Below are 26,153 nucleotides of genomic sequence, written 5' to 3' on the forward strand. Positions count from 1 at the left end.
TTTTAACAAGTATTGGAGGGTTTTGTATATAAAAAAAATTCCCAACAAATAAGAAAATTTGTGAAGAGTCATTTGATGGAGGACCCCACGGTACATGGTTCCATAATGAGAGAACCACTATATATAAAGCACATCTTCACTCCCCTCTCTTCATGTCACATTTTCATCCATCAAACCACAAAAACATCATCTTCTTTCTCTCTTAATAACACCACCACCTAACACACACACACACACTTGAACGTTGATCTCTCTCAAATCTCAAGGTATGTTAACCGGATCATAATCAATCACAAAGGGAGACAAAAATATTACATTTGTTGACTTATTGTAACCAGTGATTGTTAAAAACATTCAAATTATAATTGTGCAGGAAAGCGAGGGAATAGTGTTGAGAGATTCTGATTCTTTGCAAGATGATGGCTTGTGGCTTAAGCAAGAGCCTTGGCTTCTCTTCCTCGTTGAAGAAGCAGCAAGGCATAGTGACCATACTTGGTGGCAGCAACATTTCATCTGCACCTTCACTCAGGAGGACTTTCTCCGCTGACTTGTCCTCCAAGAACTGGCTCTCGCAGAACGAGGTTTCTCCTATGAAGAGGATCTCTTCCTCGGAGAAGCTCCGTAACTTTGGTGCTGACTCGTTGAGCTCCCAAGACGAAGAAGGATCAAGATCTGGGGTTGATATATGGGCTCAGATTCAAGAAGACAAGAACAAGAAGAAGGATGAGACCGAGCCGAGCCAAACCGATGTATGGAGTTCGATTTTATCGGACAAGAAGAAGAAGACGGACACGGAGACGGTTCCTCCACCGTATGTTCATCCTCTGGTGAAACGTTCCAGCTCCTTGAGCGAGAAAAGCCTAGAGATTTGCACTGAGAGCCTCGGATCCGAGACGGGTTGCGAAGGTTTCTCCACGTATGAGGCTTCCTCGGAGACTGGAGAGGCTGAGGAGAATCTTGCCCTTGACGTCACAGTGACCAAAGAGGAAGAAGAAACAGAGGTTGGTGTTGAGGTTGAACAAGGATCAAGAACGGTTACTGATCAGACAACCTGCATGGAGCTGCCTCGAGATTCGTTTCCTCCACCGATTCGTTCTCTCTCGAGCCAGACAGGTTCTGCTCTTCACATGAAAACTCGCCGTGACAATGGTCGACTAGTTCTAGAGGCTGTCTCTGTGCCGTCGCACAACAACTTCTCCGCCAAGCGACAAGACGGACGTCTCCTCCTCACTTTCGCAGAAACTGACATGGTTGGCGACAAAGAAGATGAAACTGATGAGGTTCAGTGGTTCGATGAGGAAGAAGAAGATGAAACACAAGACGAATTTGTTTACAAGCCCAATGGGCTTCTATATAAGGTGGCACAGAAGCCTATTGGGCCTGTTACGGTTCACAGGTTGACATGTAAGCCTATTGGAATACCAAAGAGAAACTCAAGATGGCCCGTCACAGATGAGTCCCAAACCAAATCCGACCTGTCCATGCCGGTCGTCCACTCTCTGCCACCGAGGCCAAGGGTGGCTCAACTAGCTCGGTCAATGAAACCGCTATCCACGGTGGACGACACGGTAGGAGCCGCTTGCTTTAACACATGCGACTACTTTTGGAAGCCCACTAACAATGAAATATTGGGCCTAAACTCAAAAACTCAATTTCAAACCCAAAACTATGTCCAGAATTCAATGGGTGTTATAAATGACGGTTGGATAAATGGTTGCAAGGAACGAAGGAGATCTCTTTTGTCCGTTGAGCCTTTCTGCATTGCCACTTCATAAATTCAAGACCTTACCAAAAATGAGTAATTTACGGAGGCATAAGCATATAATGATATATCATATATCTATCTATAATACATATATGAGTAAGTATACTCGTATATATATCCATGTCAACCAAATACTTGTTGTTGCTACTGATGGTGTTCTGCTTATTTTTTACTTCATATCTATATGTTTTACCACTTGCCTTATTGGTTTGTGGATTAAAAATATAAATAATAAAATTAAGAATCATGAGTAGGTTAGAGTAAGAAATAATTGATGAGTGATGTGTTTTGTACAAACTTTGTTGTTCCTTATTTGCTCAAATAAGGCTGAGAGATTTCGTTTTATTGATTTGTTTTTTTTTTTGCTAAATATTTTATTGATTTGTTTATTCACTATATTGTGATAAAGTTTAAATCATATCAGCAAAAAGGATACTTAAGGAAAGCTCAAACACATTCATTGGATGTGACTGGTTGTCGAGCTTTTCAAAAGTTTATATGTTCACAAACTAGAAAACACAATCCGACTTAAATTTGGAAACTTGATATAAGAGTTGTTGTGTGGATGAATATGCATGGTCTATTCTTCTTCTGCAGTTTCTCATGCAATTTATATGTAACCAGAATTACGTATTTGTCGAAAAACTGTAATAGCATATACTTTTTTTTAACATATATGATATATACCTCCCAAGTTATGTATAAAGAACAGTGTAACACATTATGGTATTGTATATGCACACTGAGGTGCACTACAACTTGCAAGTAAAATAGAGAAATGACATACATATCTTTTATTGTATCATATAATAATTTTAATGAATAAGTTACTTGTAAATGATAACATATGCATGAGATTCGTAGCTCCTCGTCATTGCACATAAGAAACCCTCAGCGACCTCCATCGCCCCTACCTTTCCACCTGCTGAACCGTCTGCTTCTCCACCAGAAACACCTCTGGGACCACCACCAAATGCTACACTGCCGCCAAATCCTCCTGCTCCCCCTCCAGCTTCGCTAGCATCACCAACTCCTATACTGCCGCTAAATCCTCCTCCCCTTCCAGCTTGGCCAGCATCGCCAAATCCACCGCCTATTTCTCCAGTAATGTCTCCAACTCCACCTCCAATCCAACCGATGTCACCACCACCTCCATCAGTAAAATGAGTGACCAAAGCAAATACCAAAACAAACATACATGCTTTATGGGAGATTAAACCCATAATTGTCGAAATTTGGAATTGTTTGTAGGTATATATTAAAATTAATGAAAGAGATTATATGTTTTCTTTTCAGGAGATTGCTTGTGACAAGGGTAGTATATATAGAGAGGCTTAGAGGGACATCATGATAATAGCACTTATTGTCAATTGTGCATACTATAGTGTACGTAGCCTAAATAAACCGGATTACTTGGTTTACTCTTTTTGTAAGAGAGCTGTAGTTTTATTTGTTTGTTTTGTTTTTTATTGAACATTGATTTCTCCCTCGAAAGTAGGAATCATTGTATAACCAAGTTTTAAATAGTCTATATATGCGGTTAAAACAAATAGGTATAACATACAACAAGCTGAAGATATCTCTTGAAATCAAACTCTTTTTGTTATCAGTCATTTACTTTGACTTAGATATATTATAAATGAGTCGAGAGCCGTGCTTGCATGTATCTGGTTGGTAATCTATCTTATTTGCGAGGAAATGGCAAGAGACCGATATGGAGTACCTAAAAAAGATCAGCACGGTTTCAACCTGTAAAAAGCATATGAATGATGACATCTAAATGATGTTTCAACGGTCACAAGTTAAAAAAAAAAAACTTCTGGACAAAGTTATTTATTTATGCATTGTTTGTCCAACTGCCTTATATTGATCTCATCCAACACAAAGAAAACAGTATGGTGTAAACATAGTTAAAGAGTTGGGGAACCTATATATGATACCAATTGTTATATACAAGTCGTTCAATTGTGTTCATCATATATTTGTATCAAATATCACAGTTATATTAAAATTAGATTCGAAAACTAGGATTTCTAGCTCAAGCTCGTGACAACTGACAAGTGACAACCATTCTCCTTCTTCAATCATTCAAATATTTATAGAGATTTGATTTCATGTTTGTTTTCATCTACCTCAGCTATTCACGTAATCTGACTGGGGTCTATTATTATTATCGTAAAATGGTTCCTTTGTCCAGTTTTATATTATAAACAAAAACCATTTTTACTTTAAACTTAGGTTTTAAGAAGCTGATTGCAATTTTTTTAGAAGACTAAAGCTACTTAATGCTGGTTTCTGTAAAACGTGAACCAACAAAAGTCATAATCATAAACAACTGATTGGCTATAAATATTGGTTGTAAAAGCTTTATCACCACGCAATAAAGATCTCAACAGCCTAATTTCCAATATGGGCTGGGCCAAGTCTCTAATACATACAAAGGTCGACTTAAAGCCGTAAAAAGTAGTCTTAAGTTGAAAGCCCACTTGTAAAAAAAGTTTGAAATTTTCATACTGCTGAGTGTTGACATTGTTGACCTGTATGATCTTCTGATCCTATCTTAAAAAAAAGATTGAAAATTTGCTGTAGGATTCTCTCATGCTTCAAGCTAAACCCGTTTGAGCATCTCAACCTATCTTCCGATTCTTCCACGGATGATGTTAAAAGACAGTACTGAAAGGTGTTCTTTTCTCTTCTGTTACGTTACGTACACTACGAAGACATTTGTTTATCTTCTCAATTGTCTCTTCTAAGTGATGTTAGTTACTACGGCCACTGATTAAAACTAAAAAAAAATACACTCGAAACTTTGATTCTGTGTTTGTGCTTTTGTTAATCCCATTATCTTTGATTCTTGGCCGGACCTGCCTATGTATCTGTTAGTTTAGACCCACTTAACCTCACCATTTGGCACTTAAGTACGGTTAGAAATGGCTTTCTGGAAGAGAACGCATTTGAAATAGTTAAAACGATTATGTCAGTTCAACCAGATACTGTTTTGACGTTTGCGTTTCCATGTGCAGGTATCAAGCTGGAGAGACTTCATGAAAGCAGGAAAGAAGGTGCGTTAGACCCTACATATTTAATTATTTTCTATTTCCTTCGGACAGATTTCAGTTTAAGCTTCTGTTTTCATCATCCTTCAGGCCAAAAAGGGAAGAGACACGTCCTCCAAAACTGAAGACAGAGGATCCAAACAAATCATACGTCCAAAGGCCGGTCAAGAAAGGCTGATCTCTTTCTCTCTTTTTTTGCTGTTGTTGCCATTGATAGATTTGGTCTTCTCGAGTATGATCTCACACTTGTTCTGCTTTATGTCTGTGTTTCTCTTTGCACATCACCAACTTCTTGTCTTTCCTAATACATCGGAAACAAATTGACCTCACTTCTCAAACGCTTATGACCTTACAACTTCTGTATTTGCGTCAGATAATGTTTTTAGACATAAGATAACAAGCTTCGAATCTTTTTCTATTGCGTGTCAACAAACAAAAAGACCAAGAAAATAGCATGTTCTCTTCTTAGATAATCCTTGACACAAAACCATAATGGTACAGACCCCACACCTTGGAGGTAAAAAATCTCTTGCTTATGTACATCACCAGATTCAAAAGAATAATAACAATTAATCTCAAAGTGACTGCTTAATCTTTTGTTTTCGTGTGATATATATATATATAATGTGACAACAACTCACAAGGGGTTCCGCTTGAAGTACCAGGAAAACTGGTTTATTTGTTTCAAGCCTCCCCAAGGATAATCTTTTTCGTCTCGTCTCTTCTTTAATCCTGAAACTGATTTTTGTTCTTCATCCCACCATGAAACCTGCCTTAAATACTTCTTCGGTCCAAAAAAACTTCTCTAAATTTTTCTCATGCCACTCGCTTGCACACGAGAAATTCACCAAAACTTTTCCCTGCAAAAGACATACGCAGAAGCAGATAGAATATGAGACTCTGTTCATATTAAAAGACAAAATAAAGACCTCTTAAAACAAAACAAAAATTTAATAGAGCAAGAAACTGATACGATCAGGAAGTACATTTCATGGCAGATTTGTATAATCCAAAATATTTTTTCTGTCTCATGATCAGAAAGCAATGCAAAAATCTCTAAAATAATCGAAACTGTTTTTCTTTAGCATTTCACTGATAAACCAGAGTCCCTGATGATTGATTTTGAAATCTCTAATCTTATCACTACAGCCAAAGTTCTGCTTATAAATATATTTCCCACTAAATGGTTTAAATCAAACAAAACTAATATTACAACTATTAACCAATCAACAGTAAAGTTCCCTAAACCAAGCCCACACAATACACAAGAAAGAGAGCTTTTTGAGAAACACTTACAGGCAAAACTTAATCTCTGAAAATCACCGAGTCCGCAATAGCCAGCAACGGCTTCAAGCAATCAGGAGTAAACTTGCGCGCAAAAAGGTAAGAGCTCGAGTGTCTCGACCTCCTGAGTCTCTTAATCAGCCCAGGCCCCACTTCTTTCGGTCTATAAGTATAAGGATGCCCTTTCACAGTCCCAGTCCAGTTCACCTGCGTCAAGGTATACCCAGTACACCCCTCCGGATCCTTCATGTTCAACAAAGTCGGAAAATAATGCTCCTCGGGGTAACACGCGTCGGAGCGGTAGCACGGGAGCTTGAACTTCCTCCACAAGACCCGATCTTTGATCGTCAGCAGCGCGTGCCTCCTCGTCATGACGAAGAACTGAGAACCAACACGGAACTTATCGAAGGGAACCTCGGGGAGCATCGCGTAACGCCCGCGAGCGTTGTACCGTTTCCAGAGCCTCGGCTCGTCGGAGATTAGCTCGATGAAGGTCCGGAAAATGACCCTGACCCCTCCCGGGCTCGGATCCGGGTCGGACGATTTGTCGAAGGTCGGGGACTCGAAGAGGGAGGCGTAGACGTAGGTGAACGAGTGGAGAGGGACGCAGTACTGGGAGAGGACGGCGAAGTAGGTGTTGGCCGGGTCGTCGAGGAAGGCGGTGGCGAGGAGGCGGCGCGTGGCGGAGATGAGCGTCGGGGAGGCTCGCGCGGTGCGTTTCGCGTTTGCGATGAATGCGTTTGCAAAGACTGAGCCTTTTTGGAGGCGAGTGATGTTCACGAAAGGGTCGGCGTGGACGTAGACGTTGTAGAGGGACTTGGGGTGGGAGGAGAAGAATCGGTCCCAGATCGGGGCGAAGTGGAGGTCGGAGTTTGTGAGGAAGAGGAAGGCGATCTTGAGCTTGGGAGAGGCGGAGGAGAGGTGGGAGAGGGAGGTTGAGGAGGCGGCGGCGGAGGAGAAGAGGGTTTGGTCGGAGATCTCGTCGGAGATTGGGATGAGGGATTCGGCGGGTGGGGAGGGGAAGACATGAGGGGCGATGAAGAGGAAGAAGATGATTGGGAGGGAGAGGAGGAGGGAGAAGGGGATGATGAACTGCTTCGAGTACATTGAGAAGAGAGGAATCGAGAAACCCTAGAATGTTGATGTGTCAATCATCCATTGGATTTGGAGTTTAAGAGACCCGAAAGATGATCTCTTTCAGCGACGATGATGCTTCAAATCTCAAACACTAGAGACCCTTCGATCGAGATCTCGATTTCTCCCTCCTCTCTGACAGAGATCGCAGTGGGAAGACGATGAATAAACCCAGAATTTCTCCAGATTTCAATAGCTTCACAGAGATTTCTCCAGATTGAGAAAAACCTAGAAATCAAGAGGATCTCTCTCACACAGTAAGTAGTGGTGGTGGTGATGATAATGTAGAGACGATTGAGAGAGAAGAGAGAGAGCGATTTGTTGTTCTTCTTCCTTTGTTGCGTTGTAATTGACGCGAGAAAATAGTTTTTTTTTTTTTTAATGAGCGGAGGGGTATTTGTGTCAATTACGAACCGACAAGCGTAACCCCTTACGTCGTCAAGTGATTGTTTATTTAGATCGATGGGGAAAGTTAACGGCGTTACTCCGTCGTTGATAATACTACCGTAATGGCTTCGGTTCGGTCGATGATGATGTCGGAATATGGTATTTTCCTCTTTTTGAATTGAATAAACGTGGTTGATTGATTTAAATAATATAATTAGATGTTGAATGTTGTATCTGATTTCGGTTGGTCCAACTGATCTGTTTAACTGGTCTGCATTTATTTGCTGGGATGTTATTTTACAAGTACAAAAACACGTACTCAGGATCTTACTGATAGAGCCCTGGGTATTCTGAGATCCGGTCCAAGAGTAGTGTGCAGAGTTGCAAAAATAAGGGCCCATTTAACTTTTTTTTTTTTCTTAAAAGGCACAAATTTAATGTGTTTTTTAAGATGAACACATTTTATATATTTTTTTTTAAAAAATGGGTCATACTTAAACATGGTCAAAAATTCCAAATTTCTTCAATTATATTGTTATAAAGGACCCAGTTTTGTTTTGTTTGTTTTAGTGCTCTTAAAAGTGTCAAGGCCTACATGTCCAGAGAGAGAGCTATACCAAATAATGGGAAACCCTGACTTTTTCTTCTTAATATGTTTTTCTCATATACACCACTATGTGATTCTTAAAAAAGTATATTATCTGCTGAGATGTTTTAATTTACTTGTTACCCGAGTAGTATGTATAGTACAAGGTTAACTTTATATTTTTTTTAAATATAATTTTCATAGAATTCTTATATCAAAGTGTGCTTGGAACAATTAAGAATATTAGATGGTTGCTAAAAGTCTAATTTCAGATTCTCATATTGTAAAGAAGCAAATCTACCACGAATGCTAGTTGTTGTTATTAGCATTTTCAAAACAATGTTAGTAGACACTCAAGAGAAAATTGTAAATATGCTTAATTGTAATGAAATACAACTTGAATTTTTAAAATATCATTTACAATATCAACCACTTTGATTTCCCGCGGTGTATACTCTGTATAGATTATGCATAGATTTTGTAGCTTAATATGTTAAATCATAATCATTAAATCATAGATATTGTTACAGATTTAAAATAATAAAATAATACTTGCCTATATAAGTTTTTTTTAAAATTAACATTTAAAATTATTAAACACCTATAATAAAATTTAAATATTTATTTGATTAGGTTATGTTGATAATATTTTTTAGTTTACTTTTAAAATATATAAAATCAATGTATTAATTATATTAGGATTTGTCACTGTCATTATAAATAATAACAGTTTAAAATTATAGAGAGAAGATCTTAATACTTTTCATTGTATTTCTTAAAATAGACATACATAAAATTGTTTATATAAGTTTCAAATTTAATCTATTTTCTTTGATTTCTTAGCTAAATTTCCATTTTTCTCTATATAATTTTATCCATTTTTCCCAATAGGAGAAGAACTGAATAAAAACAAAACAAAGTGTCGTAAAAAAAAAAAAGGCTTAAAAGTAAAAAGGAAAAAGGCAAAAAGAAAAGACTTATATAACAGTGTTTCCGCTCTCCACCAAGACCCAATTAGCTTTCTTCGAAAACAAACTCCGTCTCCTTCTCCTCGCCGCCGTTAAAGCCTCGCGCGATTTACCTCCTCTCCCAGTTAGGGTTTTCTTAAAGAAGGGAAGTGAAAAGATGTTCAGAAGAGGACCTTCGAGTAAGAGCGACAACACCAAGTTCTACGAGATCCTCGGCGTTCCTAAGACCGCGTCGCCCGAAGATCTCAAGAAGGCTTACAAGAAAGCCGCCATCAAAAACCATCCCGACAAGGGTGGAGATCCTGAGAAGGTATTGAATCTTAGATTCTGTGGAATTGAATTGTTTTCCTTTGAGAAAGCTAGCTCCTTTATTGTTTGATTTGGGTTCTCTGCTCGATAAGAGGTCGTGTAAGCTCATGGGTCTTCGTTAAATATGTATATAAGTCCGGTTTGATCTGAAAGTTTCGAGCTTTAGGTCTTTGAAGCGTGCTAGGGATGATAGCTACTTGAATTTGATCTGTCTTTAGTTGTTGTTGGGATTATAGATGTTAAGGGACCGTTGAATCTACTTGTTTTGGTGGAGGGTTATGACGTGTATAGGGTTGGTCTTTGCAACCTGTAGACTTGTTGTTCAAAAGATTTAACGGTACTTTGTATGTCTCTCTCTCTCTCTCTCTGCAGTTTAAGGAGTTAGGTGAGGCTTATGGAGTTCTTAGTGATCCAGAGAAGCGTGAGATCTACGATCAATACGGAGAGGATGGACTCAAGGATGGAATGGGTGAACGCAGTGGACACGACCCTTTTGATATCTTCTCGTCCTTCTTCGGTGGTGGTGAAAGCCCATTCGGAGGTTAGTCTTCTCAAACAGTGCCTTTGCCTTCTCTTATATCACAATTGATGGATAGATGGTAATGGTTTAAATTTTTGTTTTTGATTAGGTGGCAGCAGCCGTGGAAGGAGGCAGAGGCGTGGTGAAGATGTTGTTCACCCCCTGAGGGTCTCCCTTGAGGATCTTTATCTCGGAACGACAAAGAAGCTCTCACTTTCTAGGAATGCTCTGTGCTCAAAGTGTAACGGGTTAGTAGATCTGCCTCCTGTCTTGTCTTTCGATTTTTTACTCTTTTTTTTTAATGTCTCCAAGATGCTTAAAAAGAGTGTGATTTTATTTATGGCAGAAAGGGTTCAAAGTCTGGAGCTTCAATGAAATGTGGTGGGTGTCAAGGAAAGGGAATGAAGGTCTCGATCAGGCGGATCGGACCTGGGATGGTTCAGCAGATGCAGCATGCGTGTCATGATTGCAAGGGTACAGGAGAGACCATCAATGATCGTGACAGGTGTCCACAGTGCAAAGGAGATAAAGTGATCACCGAGAAGAAGGTGCTTGAAGTAGCTGTTGAAAAGGGAATGCAACACAGTCAGAAGATCACATTCCGTGGACAAGCAGATGAAGCGGTTTGTGATATACTCTTTTTTTTCGTTATCTTCTTTTGATCATCACTAATCTTACTCGTCTTCTTATTAAACTTTGTTTTGTTGTTTGAAAAACAGCCTGATACAGTCACTGGAGATATAGTGTTCGTCATTCAGCAGAAGGAGCACCCAAAGTTCAAGAGAAAGGGAGATGATCTCTTTGTGGAGCACACTCTTTCTCTAACAGAAGCACTCTGTGGATTCCAGTTCGTTTTGACGCACTTGGACGCAAGACAGCTTCTCATCAAATCCAACCCAGGGGAGGTTGTGAAGCCAGGTACATATCTCAACCACTAGCCTTTCTCATTACGCCAGCTTTTCTGTGTCTTACCATTGCGTGTATTTGTTTATTGATAGATTCATACAGGGCGATAAGCGACGAGGGGATGCCCATGCACCAAAGGTCGTTCATGAAGGGCAAGCTTTACATCCACTTCACGGTCGAGTTCCCGGAGTCGCTTAGCCCGAATCAGACAAAGGCCATTGAAGCTGTCTTACCAAGGCCGGCAAAGGCAGCTCTGAGCGACATGGAGATAGATGAGTGCGAAGAGACGACGCTGCATGATGTGAACATTGAAGCTGAGATGAAAAGAAACGCTCAAGCTAAAAGAGAGGCTTATGATGACGATGATGAAGAAGAAGGCCAAGGCGGTGGTCATGGCGTTCAATGTGCTCAGCAGTGATCGACATGCACATTTTAGTGCTATCCAACATTTGCGGTTTTTTACTTAATATCTTTTTTATAGACTTTGCCCAAATTCTTGTTACAATTTTGTTTTATTCATTTTTGAATAACCTTCTCTAGTTCTTCAGATTTTGTCCTCTCCACCAGCAATTTAATGTGCAAAATCAACAGGATTTCACCAACATAATTTCTTTCTACAGTTATTGAAAATGCTTTATCTATCTATCATAAGTTGTACAGGGTTGCTGATCAAGACACAAGTCTAGTACAATGATATATCACTCTATTAGCTATTATTATTACATCTAGAATTGTCTGAAATGGGGCCATATGTCATCACAGTTTCGACCGTTATGATGCAACATCAATCTTCTTCTGTAGATACCGGTAAACATGTGTTATTGAGAAGGAAGGTGGCTCGTACCTCGATTTTATACAGAGTCGAGCCACTGCCAGCACCTTCTGGAGTTCTCTAGAGTTGTAGCTGTTGCCGAGATCTGGATCAATCATCTTATCAATGGAGTTTGCAATGCAAGAGTGTTGTACCCATTCGATCAAGTCTTCGCCTTGTCTGTCTGATGATTGTCCTGTGATCAGTTCCAACATCAACACTCCTAGCTGGAATATCACGTTTCCGCATTCCTCATCCGCACATGATCCTAACACGTCAGTTTTCAAAACGGTGAATAAAGCGAAAAAGGACACCGAGAAGCAGAAGATTTAGTTTTGTACCTTCGGAGCAAGCATCGTTGGTTGTTTTGGGATGGCTTTGTGTGTGTCTGTTGATGCGGATGTCTGTAATCTGCGAGAGGAAGATTTCAGTTATTGAAAATCAGTTATATGTACTGAACTCTCTAACCATTGAACTTACTTTTGGGGTGAAGTTTTGATCCAGCATGATGTTACATGAGTTCACTGAAACATCATAGATCTGTGCATCACTACTGCTGAAGATCAGCAAATATTCCTGCGGTTAAAAGAGGCGATTATAATCGGTATGTATGTTAAATAAACATTTTTAAAAGTAACTTACTAATGCAGCTGCGACCCCAATAGCTATTTGGATGCGAGTCTTCCAGTTCAAAGGAGTCTTAAGCGGATCTATCAAGAAAGAGACAGAAGTTTTAGTAAAGTGCTGATTGTGTTATGATGACAAATGTTTTGAGGGGTTATTTTTACCATTGAGATGTTCTTTCAAGCTCCCATTTTCAATATTGTCATACACTAGCATCCTGAGAAGCAGAGGCAATAATAAGAAGAAGATTAAATGAAAAAGCTAACAAACAAACATTTGTTTTTTTTTTGTAGATTCCCAAAGAGTTTTGGCACCTTTTGCGTCCGGTGCAAAAGCCGCGAAGAGTGAGGAGATGGCGGTGACGTAAGCGTCCCAAGAGCTGGACTTCCTCATAGAACCTCTCGCGTCCGAGATCGAGAGACTTGAGTTCTTTGACCAGAGCAACCTCGCCGCCTTTGAATTTGGCAGTGTATGCAGAACCGTGGTAGTTGGTGTAAATAACCTTACGGAAACCTTCGGTTGCTTTCACGAGTTCCTTGTATCCGAATCGTCTCACAAACTCTATTCTACCTGTGATTGATGTGGCATACAATGTGGTATGGTTGTTATAAAGTTGCTCCAGAAACATAACATAACAAAGAGAGAGAGAATGACTAGAGATCAAAAAGTTGGAATCGTAGCTCAACTTGAGTTAGTTTAAGTCAAACTCTACTAAACCAAAACTAACCAAGTACAGGTTAAATACAATCTTACTTATAACCAAGTCACTCTAAATGATTTACGAAACTAGTCCAGAATAGTGGAGTCAACTTAGATCTCAAAACAGATCAACATTATTTGAAGGCGCACATCTAGTAAAAAAGTTAATCTGAAAAAGCTGGAAGATGAAAAGGAAGGGAAATTGTGAGCTCACCGGAGCGAGTACGGCGAAGCCAGGCGAGAAGAAGGAAATGGATTCTGCGGCTGAGGGGAGGTCGATCGTCCATGGCGATGCGTTTCCTTCCTCACTGAGCTCTGAAGTTTCTATCTCTCTCTCTCTTTATCTAATGAGAAATGATTGAGGAGGGAGAGAAGATTGGATTGGATTGGATCTGATGCTTTTCTTGGAAGTTTTGGGAGTGTCAACTGTACGACATCATTTTAGCTGTAAAAAAATCTCATCTACCTTTTTTTTTTCTCTTTCTTTGCTTTCCCACCATCTTTAATCATAACGGTTTTCGTTAATGGTAGTTAATTCAGTAAAGTAATTAGTTACTTCTTACTTTTTACTGTCCTTGTTTGTTTGGTAAAAAAGAAACATAAGATTTTAGATTACGAAAAAAAAGTTATTTTAGTGGACCGGATTAAAAATGTGTGTTACCTGATACGCGCGTGTGTTAGAGACTTTCACGCGCACCCTATTACTACACTACACACGCGTCAGACCCAACCCGGCCCAATTGGAGACCCAGATTCCACCGAATATCCAAATCGTGCATCGCTCTCTTCTTCCTCGACTTCTGCTTCTTCCTCCGCTTCTTCAGGTACGTTAAACTCTCCAATCCCATCGTTATTTCCGCTTTTTTTTTTGTTTGAATTCTCTGCGAATCATTATCATCATCAGTGAGCTTAATTACTTAGCCTGTAATGAAATCGAGATTCGATTTTCGATTTTGCTCGTCAAGTGACTACTGAAACAATCTCTGTGAAATCTTCATCTAAATCCTATAATCGGAATATGTAATCCTTTGTTTAATTTTGATAGTGCTCTTGTGTAACTAAAGAAGTCGAGATTGTTGATACTTTAAAGTATCTTATGGTCGAAGTTATAAACTTTACTGTTATAGCTCTGGTTCAAGTGTGAGCATGTTGGAGCTAGTGTCTGCTGCTATCTTGAGTTACTTGCTTGACTGCTTCTGTTGCAGTGACTCATAGAATGAATGTATCTTTCTCATGGATGAATGATGTGGAGGATTTGTCTAGTTTCACATCCTGGAATGTTCCTTGTGATTATCATGTTAGGGTCTCTAGTCATGACTTGCTCCTTTGCTTTGAGATACCCTTTTTTTAATGTCATGAGTGATTGTGGATTTGATTTTGCAAGATGATGTACACTATCAATAATCCGCTTTGCATTGTTACATAAGGATGAGGCTTTAGCTGAATGGTTGGTGGCTACATTTTTTAGATTGTATGTCTCTGCTAATTAATATTCTTATGTCCCTAGCTTTTAGAACTCACGCTGTGAGCCATGCAGTGAACATGAGATTTGTTTCTGAGTTGTTAACTAATTTTTTGTCAGGTTTGCGAGAAAGTGAACATGAGAAGACAGGGAAACTTTGCGGACTCGCCTGCAAGTGGATATGGAGCCGGACAGATACAGAATGCACACTCTGATTTCCAAGGTCAGCTAGAGGCGTTCACGCCTGAGAGAGACCAACCACCGCAAACAGAGGGTCAATGGAGATGGGAAAGAGATGGTCCCCCGAATATGTCAAGGCCTATGTCAACTGCTGTTTACAATGAAAGTACGTCTCTTACCTTAGGCATTGTATGGAAGAGAAAGTATCATTCGATGGTATTATAATTGTTTGGAAATAATATTATTCTTTGGAAGTTTTGGTGAAAACATCTCTATATAAACTGATGCACTGTCTGTATCAAGCAATGCTCATATATTAACAGTTTTTGTATAAATTGTTACTTTAGTGGGTGAGTTCTTCCATGAAATTTCATGTGAGAGGAGAGGAATAGTAGTTGCATATAAGTTTCGATGGAAGTATTTTCGAAAACCGTAAGAGGAAAGACAAAGATATGACTTCTTTTGTAGTTCCTGCATCGAGTGTATCTCAAGCTTCAGGGTTCATCTCTTGATTCCAGCGTTATGTTCATGCAGGTCAAGGCGTCGATTCGTCAAGGACGTATTACGGCGGCCAAATGGATCCAAAATCAGGAATGGAGACACAAGGCAGCGGTCCAAGAGCTCAACCCCAGCACCACGATAACCCGAAGCCTGGTTATGAGAATAACCGTGGGGTACAGACCTTTGAAGGCCTTGAGCAGAAGTTCATGGATGATATAACAAGACTAGCAAAAGATCAAATGGGAGCAGAGGATGCAGAGATTGCCAGACATCGAGAGGTTAGCAACAAAATTGAAAAGCTCTGCTCTACTGAAATACTCTAGTTTTGTTTGATCGCAAGTCTTTTTTAACTCTCTGTATGCAGAAAATAAACACCATTAATGCCCGGTACGAAGAACAATTAGCTGCAGTTCGATCACGCCACGCAGGTAAAAGAGAAGAGATCATGAGGAAAGAATCACAAGCTAGACAGCAGCAATACAAGCAGCAAACACCTGGGATGATGGATCAGTACCATCCAAACGCAGCCAATCTAAGACCATCTGGTCATCCCCAGGGTTACATTGGCAATGCTCAAGATCCAGCAGATGCGCCACCATCCAGAGCCTATGGATCAGATCGGTTTGAAGCGTATGGAGAGAGAGCTAGGTTTCAAGGGGGAGACAGGGATCATGGATTCGAGTCTAGGGGTCAGTACCCTGGTGGGACAGTCTCACGGTTCTACTGATCTAATATTTACCTTAACAAATCATGTTACTTTGTTTTTTTTGTTTATGGCCTATAGATCATCGGTTAAGCTTTCCCGACTTTGAAATTGAATACAATGGCCTTGTTCTTATAGATATGCGTCATAATTGTCTTTTAAACCTTCTTAAAAGACACACCATATGATAGTAATAAGAGATATTAATATCACCTAAAAAGCTCACATACAGTTGGATAAAAAGATGGTGGTGGTGGTAAAGTTACTTTATTGCTTTGTCAAAAGTGTATATTAACTTATAAGCTTTTTCTTTTCTTCGAACGAGTGTATTATTATCAGCTTGTTATCCATATATGAGTTATTTTGGGTGACACATGACTCCACATGCAATTCAGTGTAATCAAATCTATGTTTCAAAGCCGTAAACCTCGCCGTAATGTTTTTAAATTAATTCTCATATTCGAACCGTTTAAAAAATTTAAATTTACTTAAACTTTTATGTACGGAATTATTAATTTAACAGCAAATAAATCTTGAAAATGTTTTATTGGTCAATACAAATTAAAAAGATCGTACAACTTATTACAACTTTTCAAAACATGAAAAAGATTATGTAATAAATAATTAGTTAATCTGCAATATTTTCTTTTAATTAGCAACAATAATATACAAAATTGTAAAATAAAAATAACCATATAAAATTTCCCTCCTTCACTATATCATCTTCGCGAGGGGACAACGACGGCAAAAAAAAAACGGACTTTATTCTCATTCACCCTACTAACTCCTAACAAAATTCTATTATGCCCCACTTATAAAAAGTACTTTATTTTTATTTTCTTTTAAATCGAAAACACATCTAAATACTATAACCTCCTTAATGAATCTTCAGAATTACCAACCCAACCACAACACCAACGGGTTATCCACCCAGATCCGACTCAAACGGATCTTTTCATACAATTTAATTAAAAAAAAAAAAAATTTCCTCTTTCATCTCTCCCGTCGTCTCGTCGTCTTCTTCCTTTTCACTTTTTTTTTTTGATATTGAATTCTTTCTCTGATTTTGAATTCTTTCTCTCGACTCAAATGGATCTTTTCATACAATTTAGTTAAACTTTCAAATCCCAGAACTCTATTCACATAGATTATTGATTCGCTTGTTCCTTTCTAGTTTTAGATCCAATCAGTTTATAGGTTTCTCGACAACAACCAACCATTGATCTGAGATGGCTGATACCATGAAGCAAATCTTAGCGAAGCCGATCCAACTGTCCGACCAGGTGGGGAAAGCGGTTGATGAGGCTAGTTCGGTCAAACAGCTGGTGAGAAGCTTGCTGGTCTTCTCCGCCAGGTTGCCCGCGCTAGTTCTGATCGATAAGAGTGTCTCACTCACCGTATTATGACACGGAGGAGATACTGGACAAGGCTTTCTCCTTCGTCCTCAAGTTCCGAGCCAACGACATCATGAAGCGCATCTTCACCATCATCCCCACCGCCGCCTTCCACAAGATGTCTGCTCAGTAGGAGAACTCTCAGTGACGTTTCTTGGCTCCTCCTCTGTGTCTCCGTTCCCTCCTCGTTTCTCTTTCCCGTGATAATGATCGCTACACTGAGTTGGGCGTAGGATCTGTCTTTACAGAAGGGGAACAATTGTCGGCAGCGGCTCACTTCAATTGTTACAGCAGTTCGACGAGAGAAACGATGGGTGTGTAGAACTAGAAGCTCATCGGATTTTTAGCTCACTTATATGTCCCAATCCGCAGCTAAGAGGGTTTCTATCAAGTCGAGGGCTTGGCATGAGATGTTCTGTTTCGCTCGATAGAGATACCCCCATTACTGATTCGTTTTCTTCTCACCTGAGGATGGAAGATTTATTAGACCTATTGCGTTCCCGTTGGCTAGACACATGTGGTGCCGTTAGTTGTCTTGAGTTTCAAAAGTGAATACTTTTATCTGCTGCTGTGTCCTCATGAAAATTTAGTCTATTATCTTTTTGGGGGCGTTAACTAGCTTCGTTTTGGGTTTAATTTCAAGGCTTTGGTTGTGGGTTTTCAGTGATATTTAGTGACATCGTGAGAAGAGACATTCTTACTTACTTGGCCTACTTCGCTACTGGTGGAGCTCTCTAGCTGTATATTTATTTGGTCATGTTCCTGAGCTATGTTAGTGGAGTGAATAGAAGAGCTTTCTTTTGTTTGTAAATTCTTAGACCGACCTTTTTTCTTTTTTTTTTGCTCAGCTTGGCTACTCAAAAGAAAGATTTGTATGGTCTTTGATCCATCACAGTGGGTACAAATTCCTTTCATCGAAGGGAAGACTGAAGGGATCGAAGAGCGGCCAAGGCTTAGAAGACTTGTGGTTAACATATTTTTGGATGGTTATTATGTATCTTGGTTTTTCTTTTGAACTTATGTAGGATGATATGTAAGTTCTGCTAGTGTTGAATCCATGTAGGATGATATGTAAGATTATTGCTTCTGTTGTTGCAGGTTTGGATCATTAGATACTAGGTATTATTGTGTGCTAAAAACAAAAATTTTGAGCTACTAGCCTACTAGGTTTGATAAGTATTACTAAGAAGACAAAAAAAACTTGTCTAAAACTTGTTAAAAATTTCAATAAAGATATATGTTTACAAAACATGTTAAAAAAGAAAGAACAAGCATAACAAAACATGTTAAAAAAGAAAGAACACATGCTTGAAAATTTACACTTAGTAGTACTCAAGGTAGTAGTAATATTTTCTTCTTCATAGTAATATTTTTGCAAATTACAACATTTTTTAGTAATACAATATCAAAAATTTAAATTTATTAGTAGTACCAATGTATTTAGTCAGTTTTAGATTGTATATAACACATTGCTAGAAAAAAAATTCAAAAATATATATTTTCTTGTTATTCATCTCATTTTGGCATCCCCATCAAGACATTAGTATAGAAGTATAAAGATGTTTTCTATGAAAATGATAAGTTTTCTATCAACTTGGAAAATTAAGAGTATTTTATGTCTAATTTAACAAATAAACACATATAATGACATACTATCGCGTGATATATGATATATATCTTCTAAAATTAATAATACAACAAAAATTAAGGTTCTTAGAAACATGCATAATACATAGTAATTCAAGGTATTTTAAGGTAGTTCAAGGTAGTTCACAATAGTACCTAGTAGTTCATATCACACAATAGTTCTTTTTTTTTTGAAACACAATAGTTCATATTGTGATAGATGGTATATAACATTTTTGTTGAAACAAAACTCTGAAAAATATATAATTTATGTGATTCACCTTATTATGACAACTATCAAGATAATAGAAAGTTAAGAATTTTTTTTGTGGAAGTGATATTTTTTCTAACAACTTAAGAAATATTAAAAATTTCATGACTAATTTGTTATCTAAACACATATGTGGACATATAATTCAAAATATATATGTTATATCTGCTAAAAAAATATAATAAGCCAAAAATATAATGTTCTTAGAAATATGTATAATACATAGTAGTCCAAGGTAATACAAGGTAGTACAAAGTAGTTTTAGTAGTCCTAGTAGTCCACATACACATTTATATAAATAAAAATATAATATCAAATCTTCAAATTTTAATAAATAATATATATTCTTCCATTTCAAGAAGAATATAATTTTGATATTTTTATGCTATTAACTAAACATTTATTTAATCAAGAGATTTTAAGACAGATAAATAATTTATAAAAGCAAAGCATTTTGTAAATAATATTAAAGTTAAAATAGATATAGCTGAATTGGAATCTTAAATGATACTCTTTACATAACAAGAAAAAGTGTCAAAAAAACTTTTTATAAAACAAAGAGAATAGTATTTATAATTTATATAGATTGTAATTTAATTACAAATATAAATAGTAAAAATATGAAATATATGGGATAAAACTTAAATTAAGGGAATTTGAAATTATTTTTATTAAAATATTATTGAAATATATATTTTATTAAATTTATAGGTTGGAAATATTTTTATGTAAAATTAACCGTTGATTAAAATATTATTTAAATACACATTTTATTAAATTTTATTATTTTGAAATTGTTGATTAAAATATATTATTAAAAATAATATTTTCTTATTTTATTATTTATAAAAATATATTTTTTAGGTAAACAGAAAACTGAATTGAAAAAAAAGTTTCCTATATTTTTTTGCTATATTAATCATTAATATTCTTAAATAAAAAAATTTGCTAAAAAAAATTTGGAAAAAATCTGATTAGTACAAATAAAAATGGAACCACATAAACAAAAAAATAAAAAAAAATAAAAGGAAAAGAAAATATCTTGGCGGGTCCCGCTGTATTTGGAAAAAAAAAAGAAAACAATATATATAATAAAGAAATAAAGGGCAGGAAGGGGAAGGGAAAAAAAGAGGAAAAAGGTAGGGTAGTGAGAAAAAGAGTGGGGTAGTTAGAATAGATTTTTTCCAACTAGGGTGTATTAGAATACTTTCCTAGAATAAACTCTCTTTATTTGTCGTGCGTGCGTGCGATGTTAGATGGTGATTGTCTGAGGAAAATATCGGACCTCCTCTCCACAAACATCTCTCTCCCCCCGGGAATCTTTGCTTTGTGAGGAACAATGAGCAGCGTGGCATCATCGTCCGAGGAATCTCCCGATTCAGCTCAGCGGATCGATTCCTTCAACGGCCAGCAGAGTGTCTATTTCGTCCCCTTCAGGTCTCTCTTCCTCTCTCCCTATCGCTATCGCATTCTTTCATTCTGATTTGGAATATTCCGCGAATCTGAATCGCAAATCTCAGTAAATAAGGATTTAAAATTGATTTAATCTTTTGGAGACTTTTGAAACCTATGGATGATTCATTATCGAATGTACATCGTAAACCTATTGTATGTCTTTTAGCCTATTGCTGATTGGTAGCTGAGCTGGCAGCAGACTAGAATGAGAGTCGTATTAGAGAGAAACATTCGATTAATTAACCAAGGTGATAGATATATTTGAACTGTTTGAAATATCTCAGGTGGTGGAAAGATGCTCAAGAGTCAGTGCCTTGTGAATCTGTTGAGAAACGAGAGATCTTGTATACAGCTGCGACTACTGGGTCGTCTTATGGAGGAGGCCCAATGAAGTTGATTAACAACATCTTTAACTCTGATATCTTGTTTGATCTGAGGAGAGAAGGTGATGCGTTACAGAGTGGTGAAGCTGGAGAAGAAGCAAGCGTCTCAGGGAGGGATTTTGCATTGGTCTCGAGTGATATGTGGCTGCAGGCACTCAAATGGTAAGTGGTTCTTTTCCTCTCTAATGACTTGAGTCAAATCTGTTGAAATCATTTCTTTGAAGATTGTGTTGGGATGTGTGAGAAAGCTACAGACTTTGAGTCAATCGCTGTACCTATTATATTCTTGTAACTATTGTATATATATGCTTCGGTATCCTGTACATTGTACCGTTTAGAAAAGCGAAGGTGATGTTCCTTAATCTGTGATATATTACTTCTATGCTCGCAGGCACCACAATGATAAAATTAATGAGAAAGGCGTGAAAAGTTTATCGACTGGAGGCGTTGACAGAGGTGATGTTTATCCAGTACAACTCAGGCTCTCCGTCTTGCAGGAAACCAATTCATTGGCGGTTAAAATTTGCAAAAAGGTGTCTTCATGCTTTAAATAAAGCCTTCTTTATTTGCCTAATCTAAAGTGCCTTAATGGCGCCACATTTTCTTGCGGTTATATGAGTGCAGTGATCCACATATTTCATTGGGACTTGGTTTCCTCAGAACTAAAGTTTCATTACTGAATTTCCCTATGAGACATTGCATAACTATAGGTCAGGAGAATCTGCCTTCTATCTGCCGAATTTGTAATCTACAGAATATACTTCTAAACTTGAAACTTCATCTCCACTGAAGATTCATGCTTGAACTATATTAGAACCCATTTAGTTTCGTGTTCCATATATTATCTTTTCTGGTTTCGAAACTTATATTTTTCCGCCTGCAGGACAATTCAGTTGAGTGCTTCAGACGAGCATGCAAGATATTCAGTTTGGATTCGGAGCAGGTATTGTGTTCCATTTATTTACCTAAAATGTACACGATATGCATGTCAGTTTATGCTTATCTGGCGCAGGCAATATTTCTGATATTTATTCATGCAATTACAAAATGATACCTGTACCTTTGGTTCTGTAGCTGCGCATTTGGGATATTTCTGGGCAAACAACCTTGTTTTTCGAAACTGATCTGAACAGTTCCAAGGATAGCCAACAACAAAGAGATCAAGAAGTAAGTTTGACGCCTTCCCTTTTCCTTTTGTTGTTTCATACTTCCTTGATGCGGTATTTTTTTTTTAATTCATCATTACTTTTGGTCCAACAGATGCTCTTAGAGCTGCAGATTTATGGGTTATCAGACTCCATCAAACTGAAGGAATCGAAAAAAGAAGATGGTTCCACACAGCAAACCAACGGAATTACCAATGGCATTAATGGTGGCACACCGTTCAGATTTGGACGGAGTCATTCTTTGAGCTTTTTGGGAAAAGCTGGGGAAGCTGGAACTTTGGGGCTGACAGGCTTGCAGAATCTAGGAAATACTTGTTTCATGAACAGTTCCCTTCAGTGCTTGGCTCATACACCAAAGCTTGTTGACTTCTTTCTTGGAGAGTACATCAGAGAAATAAATCTGGAGAACCCATTGGGAATGAAAGTATGCCAATCTATAGTTCTTTGTATAGATATTTGCCGTGTCTGATTAATATATTCTTTTGCTTCTTGCTTAGCCTCACCGATTATATTTCTTCTGGCAGGGTGAGATCGCGTTAGCTTTTGGTGACTTGTTAAGGAGTTTGTGGGCTCCAGGTGCATCAACTGTGGCTCCAATGACATTTAAAGCAAAACTCGGTCGATTTGCTCCTCAGTTTAGTGGCTTTAATCAGCATGATTCGCAGGTCAGCGAAAACCCTTCAGTTTATAGAATCTGAATTAAGTGAGCCTTCCTGATGTTTCTTCCTGTCCCTCAGCATGAAAACTGCATATTGGATATTCCATTCATGTGTTTCGGGTTTCTGATTTGGTTGCAGGAACTTTTAGCTTTCTTGCTGGATGGACTTCACGAGGACTTAAACCGTGTAAAGAACAAGCCTTATGTGGAAGCAAAAGATGGAGATTGCCGTCCAGACGAGGAAGTGGCTGATGAATATTGGCAAAATCATGTGGCTCGGAATGATTCAATAATTGTTGATGTGTGCCAAGTAAATATCTTCAGGTTCCTAAATTTGATTATATACCTCTGCCAGCAATCACGCTAAGGATTGGGTTTGACTGCACATTAGGAAACTTTAGTTAGTTTTGAATTCAGCTTGAAAAGGTTGGATGGCTCAAGATGTGTAGTATTTTTAGGTTTCACGTTTCATTTGATCTGAGCTGCATATGTTTGAAAATTCTTCCATCAGATTGGTCAGTGCAATTTTATTCTCTTGAATGGTATCATATTACCTTGTTGTTAACTTTGTCAAGTTATTAGATTGTTCTCTCTACACAATTTCTTGAGTGAGTTGCTTTGTGTTCAATATGGTCTGACTATGTCATGAACTTTTAGCATCCTTGGATATCCTCATCTTCTTCGATTCAGTGCATTTGCTAAGAAAATATCATGACATTGATATGCATTTCTGATTGTAGGGCCAGTACAAGTCAACATTAGTTTGTCCTATTTGCAAAAAGGTTTCTGTTATGTTTGATCCGTTCATGTACCTATCGCTACCTTTGCCATGCACGTCAATGCGAACAATGGATTTAACAGTCATGAGTGCCGATGGAGGTAGTCTGCCTGTCTCACTGACTGTCAACGTCCCTAAGTTTGGCAAATTTGAAGATCTTCAGAAAGCTCTTGTCACTGCCTGTTCTTTGCCAGAGGATGAGACTTTAATGGTTACTGAGGTACATTTCTATATCAGATGCTATATTTGACACCTTGGGTCTTATTTTGGTGCTTAGGCAGATCATTTTTAAATTTCTCTTCATTCGGTCTTTACTTTTATAGGTGTACAACAATCGGATTCTTCGAGTCCTGGAGGATCCTACTGATTCATTGTCCTTGATCAGAGATGGTGACAAACTTGTCGTGTATCGGTTAAAGAAAGATGCAAACGATTCTCCTTTGATTGTATTTATGCATCAGAAGCTGGAAGAGTAAGTTTTATGCCTAGTATTCAAATGCTAAGTAACGTTCTTATCAAGGCAAACTAGTTAAGACATTATCTGTTTGTTTATGTAGGCAACAACATAGATTTAAACTGCATTACATGTACTTACCTCAGCAACCAATATCTGTCGCTCTCGCCTTTGTATAATGCATCTCTAACATGCTTTTGTTCAATTAACTAGTGGTACTGCAGTTTCAAATTTATGTCCTTGGTATCAAATATGTACCGTTTTCAAATTTTCTTCAGGCAGTTCATCTGTGGGAAATCAAGCCCAACTTGGAAGGGATTTGGAATCCCCTTGGTCTCGAGGCTTTGTGATGTCGAGAATGGATTTGATGTTGAGAACATGTACCTTAAGTTGCTTAGTTCATTTAAGAAGCCTACTGAAGTCGTCACAGAGAATCTTGAAAATCCAACCGAAGAAGAAGCGACTGATAAAGCAGGTACCGATGGTACTACTTCAGTTGAGAATAAAAATTCCACTGATGTGAAGGAGACTACTGAGTCTCTTCCAGACCCTGTGTTGAGGCTTTACCTAACCGGCGACAGAGGAGGCTCTATAGAATCTGAGATATTGAAAGAAAAGCCTGTAAATATTAAATCCAAGCGGTTGAATGTGCTTGCACGTTGGCCAGTGAAAGATCTAGACGTTTATGATACTTGTCTTCTGAGCTCCTTGCCTGAGGTTTCCAAAATTGGAACTAAGAGACCCCAGGAAACAGTCTCGCTTTACAAGTGCCTTGAAGCATTCTTGACGGAGGAGCCTCTTGGTCCTGATGACATGTGGTGAGTTGAGTATCAAAACCATTTCTCGTATCTATTCTCAGCTTTTTGATGAGTGAGATCTTTTAACAATCTCTCTCACCTAGTGCAGTTGATTTCGATCTTTATTTTTATTTTTTACTTTTAGATATCCAACTAGCTGACATGAGAGTCATAAACGTTATAGGTATTGTCCTGGCTGTAAAGAACACCGACAAGCCATTAAAAAGTTGGATCTCTGGAGGTTGCCAGAGATACTGGTGATTCATCTGAAGAGGTTTTCTTATAGCCGGTTTATGAAAAACAAGCTGGAGGCCTTTGTGGACTTCCCGATAGATGGTCTTGATCTGTCAAGCTACATATCATACAAAAATGGGCAGACGACTTATCGCTACATGCTATATGCGATTAGTAATCACTATGGGGGAATGGGAGGTGGTCATTACACTGCATATGTCCACGTAAGTGTTAAAGCCATCAATACTCTTCGCGTGTACGTCTCAACGTTTATTGGGTTGTGTCCATACGGCTTCTGAATCTCTAACTACTTTGATTTTTCATCTTCTACTTTTTACAGCATGGGGGTGATAGATGGTACGACTTTGATGATAGCCATGTCAACCAGATAAGCCAAGAAAAGATCAAGACTTCGGCTGCTTACGTTCTGTTCTATAAACGTTTAGTAGAAGAATAATGAACCAGAAGCTGAAAAGGACAAGAAAGAGAGGTATGTGGAGTTTTAGGGAAGCTTATTCATCACTGGCTTGATTTTCATTCAGCACATGATCAAGGTCAAAAGCAGCTTGCTTGCATACAGGAGAGAGAGAAGAAGAGCAAAAGCCCGAGAGGACATGGTGCGGGGAATTCATTTTATTTTATACAAAAAGTTGGTGTCTGATTATTTCATTGAACTATATTCAATTTAGAGTAGGAAGAATAGAGAAAGGCTTTTGAAGAAAACCCTAAAACCCTTGTGGGATTATCTTTCTAATTGTTGTTTAGTTTTTATGTCAACAGTCGCCTCTTTACCATGAAAGTTAAAGGAAACGTCACTGGTTCTTTTTTTTCCTTCAGAAGAGTGTTCTCTTCATCGCTTTGATAAGCATTGCGTTTAGAAATTGTCCAGACTTGTGGAAGCCATCGCAACCTCACAGTCACAGGCAACATCTATACCATTAGTTGATGCTTTATTGTTAAGACAAATATTTATACTCCATATATGTTTAACTACTGGTTAAGTATATAAACACTCTAACAACTACAATCTATTCTCTAATTT

The 26,153-nt window shown here is 38.0% G+C and overlaps 7 protein-coding genes and 1 long non-coding RNA gene across 10 annotated transcripts; 5 read left to right on the plus strand and 3 right to left on the minus strand.

Moving 5' to 3' along the window:
• Positions 1 to 154: 154 nt before the first annotated feature.
• LOC130509665 (protein FAF-like, chloroplastic) lies at positions 155 to 2,012 on the plus strand. The gene is made up of 2 exons (XM_057005836.1): positions 155 to 266; positions 374 to 2,012. The coding sequence occupies exon 2, from the start codon at positions 417 to 419 to the stop codon at positions 1,773 to 1,775; it is 1,359 nt and encodes a 452-aa protein (XP_056861816.1). The 5' UTR covers positions 155 to 266; positions 374 to 416; the 3' UTR covers positions 1,776 to 2,012.
• A 580-nt stretch (positions 2,013 to 2,592) lies between these two features.
• LOC108845567 (glycine-rich protein 23-like) lies at positions 2,593 to 2,988 on the minus strand. Its single transcript, XM_018618759.1, has one exon. The coding sequence runs from the start codon at positions 2,986 to 2,988 to the stop codon at positions 2,593 to 2,595; it is 396 nt and encodes a 131-aa protein (XP_018474261.1).
• A 1,318-nt stretch (positions 2,989 to 4,306) lies between these two features.
• On the plus strand, positions 4,307 to 5,186 carry LOC130509338 (uncharacterized). Its single transcript, XR_008943416.1, has 3 exons — positions 4,307 to 4,445; positions 4,789 to 4,827; positions 4,912 to 5,186. It is a non-coding gene; the product is annotated as an uncharacterized LOC130509338 (long non-coding RNA).
• Positions 5,187 to 5,271: 85 nt separating this feature from the next.
• On the minus strand, positions 5,272 to 7,580 carry LOC130509337 (glycosyltransferase BC10-like). Its single transcript, XM_057005180.1, has 2 exons — positions 6,118 to 7,580; positions 5,272 to 5,681 (listed from the first exon to the last, which is right to left on the minus strand). Exon 1 carries the CDS (start codon positions 7,210 to 7,212, stop codon positions 6,127 to 6,129), a length of 1,086 nt encoding a protein of 361 aa, XP_056861160.1. The 5' UTR covers positions 7,213 to 7,580; the 3' UTR covers positions 5,272 to 5,681; positions 6,118 to 6,126.
• Positions 7,581 to 9,229: 1,649 nt separating this feature from the next.
• On the plus strand, positions 9,230 to 11,558 carry LOC108847478 (chaperone protein dnaJ 3). The gene is made up of 6 exons (XM_018620722.2): positions 9,230 to 9,490; positions 9,862 to 10,030; positions 10,119 to 10,257; positions 10,356 to 10,632; positions 10,729 to 10,927; positions 11,008 to 11,558. Exons 1-6 carry the CDS (start codon positions 9,338 to 9,340, stop codon positions 11,331 to 11,333), a joined length of 1,263 nt encoding a protein of 420 aa, XP_018476224.1. The 5' UTR covers positions 9,230 to 9,337; the 3' UTR covers positions 11,334 to 11,558.
• LOC108847479 (probable receptor-like protein kinase At1g49730) lies at positions 11,523 to 13,520 on the minus strand. The gene is made up of 7 exons (XM_018620723.2): positions 13,264 to 13,520; positions 12,665 to 12,920; positions 12,515 to 12,567; positions 12,369 to 12,436; positions 12,207 to 12,302; positions 12,068 to 12,137; positions 11,523 to 11,994 (listed from the first exon to the last, which is right to left on the minus strand). The coding sequence occupies exons 1-7, from the start codon at positions 13,334 to 13,336 to the stop codon at positions 11,687 to 11,689; spliced, it is 924 nt and encodes a 307-aa protein (XP_018476225.2). The 5' UTR covers positions 13,337 to 13,520; the 3' UTR covers positions 11,523 to 11,686.
• A 153-nt stretch (positions 13,521 to 13,673) lies between these two features.
• Positions 13,674 to 16,030, plus strand: LOC108845568 (uncharacterized). 3 transcript variants are annotated; one of them, XM_057005183.1, is made up of 5 exons: positions 13,674 to 13,873; positions 14,434 to 14,520; positions 14,632 to 14,857; positions 15,226 to 15,470; positions 15,557 to 16,030. In XM_057005183.1, the coding sequence occupies exons 3-5, from the start codon at positions 14,650 to 14,652 to the stop codon at positions 15,917 to 15,919; spliced, it is 816 nt and encodes a 271-aa protein (XP_056861163.1). In that variant the 5' UTR covers positions 13,674 to 13,873; positions 14,434 to 14,520; positions 14,632 to 14,649; the 3' UTR covers positions 15,920 to 16,030. The 3 variants fall into 3 exon arrangements, with proteins under 3 accessions (XP_056861163.1, XP_056861162.1, XP_018474262.2); XM_057005182.1 differs by having other exon boundaries at positions 14,434 to 14,496; XM_018618760.2 differs by lacking the exon at positions 14,434 to 14,520 and having other exon boundaries at positions 13,680 to 13,873.
• A 4,377-nt stretch (positions 16,031 to 20,407) lies between these two features.
• Positions 20,408 to 25,942, plus strand: LOC108847899 (ubiquitin carboxyl-terminal hydrolase 8). The gene is made up of 13 exons (XM_057005184.1): positions 20,408 to 20,623; positions 20,926 to 21,186; positions 21,416 to 21,557; positions 21,908 to 21,967; positions 22,099 to 22,191; positions 22,285 to 22,614; positions 22,715 to 22,855; positions 22,988 to 23,158; positions 23,589 to 23,846; positions 23,950 to 24,098; positions 24,359 to 24,898; positions 25,062 to 25,335; positions 25,452 to 25,942. The coding sequence occupies exons 1-13, from the start codon at positions 20,526 to 20,528 to the stop codon at positions 25,566 to 25,568; spliced, it is 2,634 nt and encodes an 877-aa protein (XP_056861164.1). The 5' UTR covers positions 20,408 to 20,525; the 3' UTR covers positions 25,569 to 25,942.
• Positions 25,943 to 26,153: the final 211 nt, after the last annotated feature.

Source organism: Raphanus sativus, chromosome 3, assembly GCF_000801105.2.
Source record: "Raphanus sativus cultivar WK10039 chromosome 3, ASM80110v3, whole genome shotgun sequence".
Lineage (NCBI taxonomy): Eukaryota > Viridiplantae > Streptophyta > Magnoliopsida > Brassicales > Brassicaceae > Raphanus > Raphanus sativus.